The 10,975-nt window shown below is 41.8% G+C and overlaps 1 protein-coding gene across 1 annotated transcript in view; it reads left to right on the top strand.

Moving 5' to 3' along the window:
* Window positions 1-10,096: 10,096 nt before the first annotated feature.
* Window positions 10,097-10,975, top strand: part of CLIP1 (CAP-Gly domain containing linker protein 1) — a 49,182-nt gene continuing 48,303 nt past the window's right edge. Inside the window, 3 exon segments of the mRNA XM_031059466.1 lie at window positions 10,097-10,278; window positions 10,735-10,972; window positions 10,974-10,975. The exon segment at window positions 10,974-10,975 is cut by the window's right edge and continues 266 nt beyond it. Of these exon segments, the coding sequence (XP_030915326.1) occupies window positions 10,185-10,278; window positions 10,735-10,972; window positions 10,974-10,975 (334 nt within the window). The 5' untranslated portion in view covers window positions 10,097-10,184.

The following is a 10,975-nucleotide window of genomic DNA, read 5'->3' as shown; positions in this document are numbered from 1 at the left end:
GGGACGGGGCGCTGCGGACGCGGGGCCGGCGCGGAGCAGCAGCGGGACGGCCTCGACTCCCTCAGCCCCGGGATGGTTGTGCGGAGCGGGGACGCGAAGGTTGGATCGCAGCCGCTGCTGGAGTCTCGCCCTGGGAAACTGCGGCGCTGTACTGGGTTGGTGGTGGTGGCTTGAGCGACTGATTCTGAGGGAAGAGGTCTGGGTATTCCTTATATTCCTTGATAAGCGCTGACCTGCAATTCCCAGCATTTACATACGGATATTTTACTAATAGTCTACCTTGGCATTTTTTGATTTGTTTTTTATGGCCGCTGCCCATCCTCGCGTTATAAAACCTACTGGTTTCCAGGTGAGCTGCTCTGGCATCCCCTCAGGTGGCTCAGGAGAGTTCGCTGCCATGTTCTGGGCAGTGCGGGAGCTGCGGGATTCCCAGGCACAGGCGCTGCTCCAGGCCCCTCCTGTTCCCGCTATAGTGCTGGACCTGCGGCGATGCAGTGCTCCCTTTTCTGTGCCATAGCTGTCATGGGGCACAAGGTAATTGGTGCTGTTACTCACAGGGTAATGTGGCTCCTGCTGCATAAAAAAAATCAGCAGTTAGTTTTTCCTTTCATCTTGGTACTGATTCCATACTTTAAATATTTTTTCAAGATATAAACAAACAAAAGCCAACACCAAAGAAATTTTCCAAAATAGAGCATGGGGAGGAAAGTTTACTCTGTGATTGTATATGTTGATGATTAAATATATGACTGTGAAATGAAGACTTGTTCCTCCCCACCCCTTCATTTACCCACTGTGCTGAATGGGCAGGGTTTTATAGAAGTTCACAGGTTGCTTTGAGATGTTTGAGCAGAAGGATTTTAAAACATGTGATACTTGTGTTGACACGTAGGAAGAAGAAAGAAAAAGAGGTACAAAAGAGGAAGTGCCTTGATGCTGGCTGCTTTGCAAAGTATTTTATTGAAAGAGCAGAAATATGCATTCTGAATGCAATGTAAATTTGAAACTAGCAACGGGAGAGAGTGGTTTTCCTGAAGTGTGTCCATGTGCACCTGCTGCAAGAGTAGGAAGATTGCAAAGTAGATACTGTGAAGGAAAAGTAAACACCTCCCCTCCACCCACAGCAGCATTTCTTATTCTAAGGAAAGTTTAACTGTTCATCTTTTACATGCTGAGGATTGTTAGTTCTTGCTGTAAAATGACAAGATTTCAAGGTTCTTTTCCTGCCCAGTCCTTGTAGACATGCTGGTTGATTTTCTGTCTGTGCTTGAGTGCACTAAAGCTTTCTGTGTACTGAAGGGAGAAGGATGGATTGTCTGAAGCAGAAAAGCTTGGAGATGTGACCTTAAAAGTCCATATCTTTAGGGATCAGGAGGGAGATTTTATTTGGCAAAAAAGAGTTTTACATAATTTGTATGGCTTCCCTTAAAGAGAAGATCTCAGCTTTCTAGGGAGGGCAGAACCCCAGCTGTCTTGTCGGCTCATTCCAGATGTATTCTGTAGGGAACAGCTGCATCTTTCCTCGTGTGATTGCACTGTAGGAAGGAGCAGGGCTCTCTCTGCTGATTGCTACAACTTCCTAGAGCTCCTGAAGATTTCCTGTCTGACTTTCAGGTTGTATCTGTTTGCCATCTTCTGACTGTGGATAGCCAAGACAGCCTTTATTTACTCAGCTTGGGCAGATTGCATAATTCATGTAGTGTTCCTCCCTTTATCTTTTAGCCCTGTTAAAGTTTTTCTTGGGAGGGACTGAGAATATATCAAAATAGATCCTCCTTAAAAAGAAATAGAGAGCTCTGCCTTGCCAATATGATTTTTCAGAGCTGCTTTTCTTTCTCTTTCTAAAACACTCGGGTCAAATGTTAACTCTGTATGTTGAATGCAAGATTTCTAATGTTTGAACATGACAACCATGAATGAATGCAGCTCTTGTTTAATCCTTTGGCATTCCTTGGGGACTACTGGCTCTGCTGGCACGTATAAAGAGTAACTCACTGGAATCCTTATTGGAGCAGCATGTTTGGAAATGCCTCAGATGGCTGGTGTTTTGTTATTTCATGAAAGGCAATTATATCCTGCATTAGCTGTAATCTCAGCTGCTCTCAGCCCCATGCCAGTTTCTGCTGGGGCAACCATTTCATTGGTGTGGACCAGCAGAACTCTGTCAGCAGGTCCTTGATGATTTAAACACCTCCTGCTTGTGCAGGTGTCTGTCCTCCACATCCATTTGTTTTTGTAGAGTGAAGCTGCACTCTGTGCCTGACCCTTAGAAACACCCACAAATCTGGTACTGGCTCCTGGCCCCCAAAAAGCTGTGAAGGATTCAGGAGATGCATCTAAGGACAGGCTGTACAAGTTTATGCTTTAACACCAACCTAAGTTTTTCCATGTGGAACATCTCATTAATTATTTGTACAAACTCATAAAAATAGTACCATACATTCTTTTAATGTATAAGATATGTCTTCACTGTTTCCAGAAGCATTAAAAGCTATTCATTTTCCCTGATCCTTATAATCTTACTGTCTATATTTTTAGCTTATTATGAGGGGAAATTGTTAGGCAGAGAGAGCAGCTCAGTATTGTACAGAATCAGCTTATTTGACACACTCATTCTGCTGCTCTGCTTGGCAGCAGCATCCCCTCAATCACAGCAGTATTTATCTAAGTTCTGAATTTGTGCTTCTCCTGAGCTCTCTGCCAGCCATGCAGCAGTCACGGTGCTGATTTCAAAGGCTGAGCTATAAAGAGACAGCTGACTTGATGTTTTCACCCAGTGTGAAACAGTTACAGTTTCACCCAAGTCTATCAAAATTAAATCCTTACTATAAAAAGCAGCATCTTTGTTTCAGCTGCTTGGGTTGTAATTGTATTAGGGAGAAGCCTTTGTGCCTTTAAATGCTTTGGGGTTTGAGGCTGAAGGGAGATGATGTTTTCTTTCTCAAAATTGAAATTGTAGATCCAAAATAACTTAAACTTGAGACTCTGCTGTTCCAAAGTCATCATTTTATCCTGACTGCACTTACTGGGATGGCTGAAGTGCATTATCATCAACAGAAGTCAGTGTGGACAGTCAAACAAATTGTTCTTTCTCTTAATGAAATGGAGGTCTTTGGAGGAAGAAAATAATTTCCTGAGGAAAATGTAAGAAAATTAGTAAGTGATGATAATGGGTTTACCAGAAGAGGTGGCAATTATTTACTTAGCTGGGAACTTTTTCCACACCTCAATCCTGGACTCCTTCTGTAGGGAATGATGTGCTGAGAAGGGAGGATCATGTGCTTTCTGATCTTTTAATAGACCACAGCAGCAATGTTTTTATAATCTGTGTGCACAGTGGCAGCTTGAAGTGTTTGAGTTTGCATCATATTAACAATTATCAGCTCTTCCTGATTAATTAAAGATAGGCAGAATCTTTTTAAAAGGACTGATCAGGCTGTGTTTGAAATAGAAATAGATTGAGAAAAAATTACTCACAAATTGCTCGCCCAAAATAGTTTTTTACATTTGTGCTTCATATTCAAAAGTCTGTGTTTCAGTTTTATTTACTGAGGATCCTGAGGCATTTGGGAATCTGAATGAGCATAGCAAGTTCTAGAATGATAAAACAGGGTGACTTAAAATGTCCTTGATGCAGAATTAAAATCCATAAGCAGAGCTGAAGCTTTGATGAATTACCTTCCTCATAGCAGTGCTGTAATATCTGACTGATGGTTGCAGGTCCTAAGCCTCTTACAATCTTTGATCTGATTCATCTTCTTAGAACAGTTTCTGAGTTATAAGAATTCACCCCACCTTTTCCCTTTCCCTGGCATGTGCTGGGACAATCCTGTTTATACAATTTGAAGCAAATATCCTGCACTTCCCAAGGTTGGAAAAACAGCCTTGTATCTTATTTAGCAACTTAGAAAATCCCTAAAACCAATTTTCAGTGGATTTGTGTCTCATAATGGTTGCCTTCCTAACTATATTAAGTTCAAGTTTTATATTCTCTCCAAACAAACTGATAAACTGCTGCTGTCAAATGTATTGATGGCGAATTTGCTTCAGAAATCAGTTGTTCTAAAGGTACTGGGAGAAACTCAACTCTTTAAACCCAAGTCCCCCTCCTCCTGGTTCACCTGCTTCTGTGAAACTTGTAGGAATAGGATTTATTTTTACTAGAGATCTCCTGCCTTTTATTTTTATTTAGTTGAAATTACCCAGCAGGTCAGAATCAAAGGAGAAATATAGATTTGTGTGCAGGCCTGGCTGATGTTGAAAGATGATCTAAAATCTTTGGTTCTGAATACCCTGGGATCTGTGAACTCACATGGAGAACAGTTCCAGTCATCCCTGTGGTACAGAAACACAACTTCTACTATTGATTTCAGTTAAGAAATAAATCTGAAGTTGCTGGTTGAGCTGTAGGTTCCTTAACGAGGGCCAGTGCTGTGGGGCTTTGGGATTCCCAAACATTCTTCCCCAGTCCCTCTCAGTGTACCAGACAGAGGGAGCATCTCTGAGATCTGAAGGAAGCAGGGATTTGCTCTTTGCAGTGAAATCCCAGGAGTTATTTTGGGGATGTCCTCAGCCCCGGGGCAGTGGTTCCATGGTGGGATGAGTGATGACAAGGCTGAGTGTTTGTGTTACAGCCCTGGGACTGCTCAGAGCTCATCCCTGCCTGCTCCTGTCTCACTAACACAAGCTGCCTGCCTCACACTGAGGAATGTTTATCCAAACCAGTGCCCTGGAAAAATGAGTTGAAGGTTTTTCAGGCCCTCTGCCACTGATAGGACAGCTCTGTTTCACTTTCTGTTGGTTTTTGCCACTCTTCCTTTGAGGTCGAGTTCATCCCATCAGTGCCACTGTCAGAGGAGCTGTGTCATCCCAGTGGGCAAAGTTCCCAAATTCCTGCAGGCTTTGGGCTCGTGTTATTATGGCAGCAAAAGCAAACTGTGTTTGGGTTAGGCTAAAGCCCTACTAAAAGTTGCATGCAGCAGGAATTTCCTGCAGTTATCCTGGTAGCTGCTGTGAAGGCACTTCAGAAGAGCAAGAATTGCTTTTGTTCTGTAATGTAATAGTTATGCCTGGTTCAATTAAGTAGGGATGCACTTCTTCAAGTGTCTGTCTCTAGTAAAATTCATATTTATGTTAAAAAACAGAATATAAGAAACTGTGGCTTTGAGGTTTCTGTAGGATAAGTGTTTGCCTTTGTAAATGGTTGACATCTGGAATTCCTGTGATGGTTGTGTTGGATCAGACTGGAAAGCAGAATGTCTCAAGGATCTTGTGTAAGTTATGAGACCTTCTTGCTTATTTCCTTACAAAATTTTTATTTCCTGTTCCAGTACCTGCAAACAACAGATCTGAAAGGTTTGGATTTCTTTTGTTATTTTCTACCTGATCAACTGAGTTATAAATGCAATTTTTTTCTACCTTTAAAGGTGAGGTACAGAACAGTGGTTTGATGTGCAGGTACCAGCCTTCATGTTTTGATGTTTGCACTAAGCAGAGTATAGTAACCCAAATAAATATGTTTATATGTTTTCATGGCACTTGGCATAACAAACATTGAATTAAATAATGTCTTTTCTTCTAGTAGTGCTGTATCTGAAGGCTATATTCAGATCATAACATGACTTGAGTAATTGACATAAAAATCAATGGTTTCTGGAAGACAAAATGAAACTGAAGCCATGTTTTTAAATGTTCCCTTTCTCTAATTGCTGTGTGTTGAATGAGTAATCAAATATTGACTTCCAAATGCCAGCTCTTGTCTTGAAATCTTAAATTCTTAATTCTGTTTGTTTTCTGTTTTATATATAAATTATTTTGTAAATTATCTTAGTTTCAATGTGACTGATACCTGAAGATGCCTCTAATTCAGTGTAATCCCTGAGCAGTGCAGTTAAGAGCTTGGGCCAGCTCAGATGCTCAGTTTGGTGTGACAGTGGCCCTGCAGAGGCTGTTTGTTACCTCAGTCCCACCACAATTTGCTGTTTGTGCCTCTCTTTGTTAACAAATGCCTACGGTGCTTTCTGGTGTGGCTGTCTGAGCTTGCTGCCCATTCAATAAATGCATCAGAGCTGACAAAACCCATGGAATTTGCAGTAAGGCAGGAGCATGAGGGTCACAGAGAAGTTCATTTGCCTTTTCACTGTCTGGCTTCAGTGGATCAATGCAGAGAGACCTGGATGTGAGTTCATTGCTCCAAAACTGTTGTATTTAAGTAGGGAGTGTCCAGGAGTGCTGCATCACTCCAGAGAAGCTCTGTAAAGTGAATACATGAGGGCTTCCAGATCCATCCTTCTGGTTTAGCAACTTGCAATTGGGCAGGACCGGCTTTGAAGCTGAGTGAGACTTTTACAGTGGATATTGTGTGCTCTGGAATATTTCATTGTATATGTAATCCATTGCTTGCAGAGTGGTTATTCAGATTTTTGGGTGTCCAGTAAGAAATTTCTCCAATAGACCCAGAATACAGTAGAGGGGGAGTCACGATTAGGAAGATTTTTGTTCCAGGTTTAGCTTCTCTTGCACCCCCTTCCTCCAGAATTGTTCCTGTGAGGATGCTGCTGTGCGTGTCCCAGTCTGGTCAGTTTGTGCACCTGCTGTGCAGGAATTACTCCCCTGAGAATCTTCCACAAGTTTAGCTCTGATCTGGCTCATTCTTGCACACAAAGAAATATTCTCCAAGAGGTAGCAAGCAGCAAAGAGCAGTGCAAGGAGAAGGCATTGATTTTGTTCAAAGCCAAAATGGGGTTGTGTTTTTAAATCAGGTATGAATTTCAAAAGCTTATCAATTCAACTGAAACTATTCAGTGCTTTTGTAAATATATACACTCAATTTTTACAGGAGTGTAATAACAGCCCAGCAGACTGCAAGTACAACTTGTGGAGCTGTAGGAATTAGATCTGAATCACAAAGAGTATGTTTATGTGCTTTAGTTTTAAGACTGCAGTAATTTTAGGGGTTGTGTTCATAACTGTGTAGGGTCAGAGCTCTTGGAGTAACTCGTGGACTGGAGGGGAAATCTTTCCAGGTTCAAAATTCCAAGTTACTTTCTCTGAACTCCAGATATTTGAGGAATGATTCATGAGCTCCCTCAAGCTTGGCAGCAGCAGCTGGACAGCAAGTATGAAACAGGTATTTGAGAAATGCTGTTCAGGCAGAGATTTCAAACAGTGCTTCTTGTGCTGAGTTTGTTTTTCTCTCAGGGAAGTGAAGATTATTATCACATAGCACATTAGTAGGATTTATTTACTTAAACCAATGGTTCCCAACTTGTTCCTTGATCCATGCAATACTTAGAGGTCTTTAAAAGATAAATAAAAAACAATTATATCATTAATCAGTTAAAATTCATATTGTGTGTAGTCATGTATTTCCAATAATGGCACAAGTGCAAAGCCTGTGCTTAAAATCTCTTTTTATGCTCAGTTTTGTTATTGGTAGAACACTTCAGTGGAATATATTACCAGAGGCTTCCTAGACCTTTCCTTAGGTTCCTGACAGGATATTTTGGGGACACAGTAATATTTCTGTCTATTGCTTATAAGGATCCTTTTTCAGGAGAGCTAAGTCAGATTCAAGGGAGGAAAGAACAAATTGAGACAAGCAGTGAGCTGCTGTCTTTTATGAGAACTGAAGTGAGATCATTGACATCTGGAGCCTGTTAGGATATGTTGGAGTGTAATGCTTCAAATCACTTGATGCAAATTTCTGTGATTTATGAGCTCCATTAGGCAATGCTGCTCCAAAGGCCGTGTCCCTAAGACCAAAATTTGCATTTTAACCATTGCAGTGAGGCAGTCAGTTATGAAAAAGTGTTGCCTATAATCTTAGCTTTTATTTTGTCTGAATTAAGGTACAATTTCAGTAACTCTGAAACCAGGACGGAGGGATTGTGTTACTTCTGGCCTAATTGAAGGCCTGTGTGTTGAGAAAAGCAAATGACACAGCAAATATATAGCCCATGACTGTGGAGAGCAAGATTAAACTATGAATGAGTACCCTGAGCCAAGAAATGCAGGGGTAGAACTTTCTAACTTTCTGTTGAGCAGAGGCTTGTTAACCATCTATTAAGAAATAATTAACTGAAACTGGCAAAGTCTAATTTGGGTGGTAATGAAGTGCTTTCTCTTGCTGTACTTGTCCTTGCACAGGGCAGTTGTGCTGGGGCTGGAATGGCCTTTGGGGACCAAAAAAGAGGTGATGTATGGACAAGAATGGCAGAGTGCTGGGGAACAGTTCCAGCCTCCAGGCTTTAGGAGAAACCTTCCTTAAGGAGGATTCCCCTTGGCCCAAATTTCCATCAGTTTGGTCTTTGGCACTGACTGAACTAAAAAGGACTGACTGTGATGCTTCCCCTGTTTCTGTATTTGTACCAAATCCTTCTTTATCTTGAACAGTTTTTGTGTTTCATGGATTTTGATGAGTTGAGGGAAGTAAGGGAGGTGAGCCTGGAGATTCTGGAGCTGCAGAGGAGGGAATAGTGCCTGTAGCCTGAGAAAGGGAGCACATTTGTAAGAGAGAAAAAAAGGCTTTTCAGGCCCTTGGTGTGTCAGGTCAAAGTGCAGTTTTAGAGGATTTCTTAAAGGAAGGGTAAGGAAATGTGCATGATGCAGAGTCATAACTCTGCAGGCAGGTGGGTGACAAACTTCTGGCAACATTAGGAAAAAAAAGGTTCAGAAATCTTCCCAGCACTTCATAATTTTGATGGAGCAGAACTTAAATTGTAGGCAAACATAATTACATCCAAGGTAGTAATTCATGCTATTTAAAATATAACATTGTTGCAGACTTAGAAAATGCCTTGAATTTGGCATGGCAGGTCTTGAAATAACATAAGGAACGTTTCACTTTGGTGCTCAGGTTCACAAAGCAGTGAATTGATTTTTGGGAACGCTGATTAATAATTCATAATACAGGAGGGATAAATCTAAGACTGCTACACAAAGACAGGATTGGTTTATTCTCCTTGCTGCAGCAGAGCTGTCTGTCCTGGCAGGTTTGTTTTACCTTTAGCTGGGTGCTGAGCTCCCAGTTTGCACCCCTGGGCACTGGGAGGCTGCACTGCCCAACGTTGTGTCCTGACAGGTGCCGGAGTGCTGAGTGAAGGGCAGCACTGGGACCTGCTCTGTGCTTCTGGTTCGACGTGTTCTGAGCAAACACTTGAGCAAACTCGCTGCGTGCTCGTTTCCCTTTCCCCCTCAGCTATTTGTTGAGGTGAGCTGCTGCTGTTGAAGTGGTGTAGCTGTTCTGGCAGTGCCTCATGTAAAAGTCAGCTCAAAGTTCACACAGAATAGTTTATTCCTTTGAAGAGAGAGGAGAGCTGTCACCTTGAAGTTCGGCTTTGAATTCGCGTTCGAGGTTAAAAAAAATATACAGATTTTTCATTAGAGATGAAAAAGCCTTTCTGAAGCTCTTGTAATCAGAAAGAAGATGCCTCCTGTGGCAAAACACAGTTCCCTGAAAAGCTTGGAGCTGCCTTCCAAGTTCTATCCTAGCAACGTTGGGAAGAGTCCCTCCTCTTAGCTGGGGCACCGCCGGGGACTGCGAGCCAGCCTATCTTGTGATCTGAGGTCACAGGGAGCTGAGGTGGCTCTTTGCTTTTCAGTTGTCATCATGTAACTCTTAAACAATTTCAGCTTTTCAGTTCCAATCTCTTAGAAACTTTACTCCTTTTATCCTGAAATTCCTGGCTGCCTTGATTTCTGTTGCTGTTATTTCTCTAGTCTCGAGTTGGTTTTGCTGGGGTGTTGCAACATTGGAAAAATGTGACTGAAAGCAGTTGTGTGTGTGTGCAGCAGTTAAATCTATGTGTAATGTTAGCCATGCTGTTAAGGGCTTTGTTTTTCTTTCTTAAAATAGCCTTTTAGTTTAAATCTCAAGATAAATACAGCAGCATTCAGCAAAGTGAGTTCTTTTGATGATTTAGGTTTTAACAGGCAATGGCCTTCAAAAGATGGGGAGCTGGAAATGCTGCTGCTTGCTACTGGAAAGCATTTTTTATAATGCATTTCATACACAGATTGTGTATATATAGAAATCCCTTCTGCAGGAATTAACACTGATCTTTGCTCATGTCTGATCTTTTTATATACAGGTTTATTCCAGAGTTGAAGAAGCTTGAACAATATATTTTCTCCATGTTTGGAAAAAGATAGTTGCTACAGACAAGGAGGATAAGTGCAAAAAGATGAGTATGTTAAAACCAAGTGGACTGAAGGCTCCTTCAAAGACCATCAAGCACGGGAGTACCTTGCTCAAAACACCTGCACCTGTTGCTGCTGGTAAGGAACAGTTAAATGTCTCAATCATTCCCTCATTCATCTTCTGACAAAAAGTACCTCGAATGCTCTAGTATACACTATTTGTACTCTTGACACCAATGTATTTTTGCTTGTATTTCTGAATTTTAAAAATTATATGTAAAACTTACAAAACTAACTGGAAATCAAGCAATTTTCCTCAAACCTTGTCATGGTAGAAATGCTTTGGGGGTTTTTGAAGTCAGACCTGTGATTTTTGTTGTTACAAAAACAACATTACAAAAACCTTCATTAAATTCAGTATCACTGTCCTTAGTTTTTGAATTTTTTTTCCCAGTGATTGCAGCATTTGCACAGGAAAATTAAGAGTTGTGATCCCCTAAGTAGGGACATTGTTACATTGAAACTCAGTAATGATGCTCTTTGGAATATCAGTGTATTTGATTCCCACTGATTCTCATTGTGCTTTGATTCCAGCTCCAGCAGAAAAAGCAGCTCCCAGTGAGAAGACCTCAAGCACAGCCCCTGCAGATGCACACGAGGAGTTTGTGGATGATTTCAGGGTCGGGGAGCGCGTTTGGGTCAATGGGAACAAACCCGGCTTCATCCAGTTCCTGGGGGAGACGCAGTTTGCCCCGGGGCAGTGGGCAGGGATCGTCCTGGACGAGCCCATCGGGAAGAACGACGGCTCCGTGGCCGGGGTTCGCTATTTCCAGTG

The sequence above is a fragment of the Geospiza fortis genome, unplaced genomic scaffold (genome assembly GCF_000277835.1).
Source record: "Geospiza fortis unplaced genomic scaffold, GeoFor_1.0 scaffold145, whole genome shotgun sequence".
In the NCBI taxonomy this organism is placed as follows: domain Eukaryota; kingdom Metazoa; phylum Chordata; class Aves; order Passeriformes; family Thraupidae; genus Geospiza; species Geospiza fortis.
Note: the sequence above shows the minus strand (reverse complement) of the source record. Positions and strands in the feature narration are given on the sequence as shown.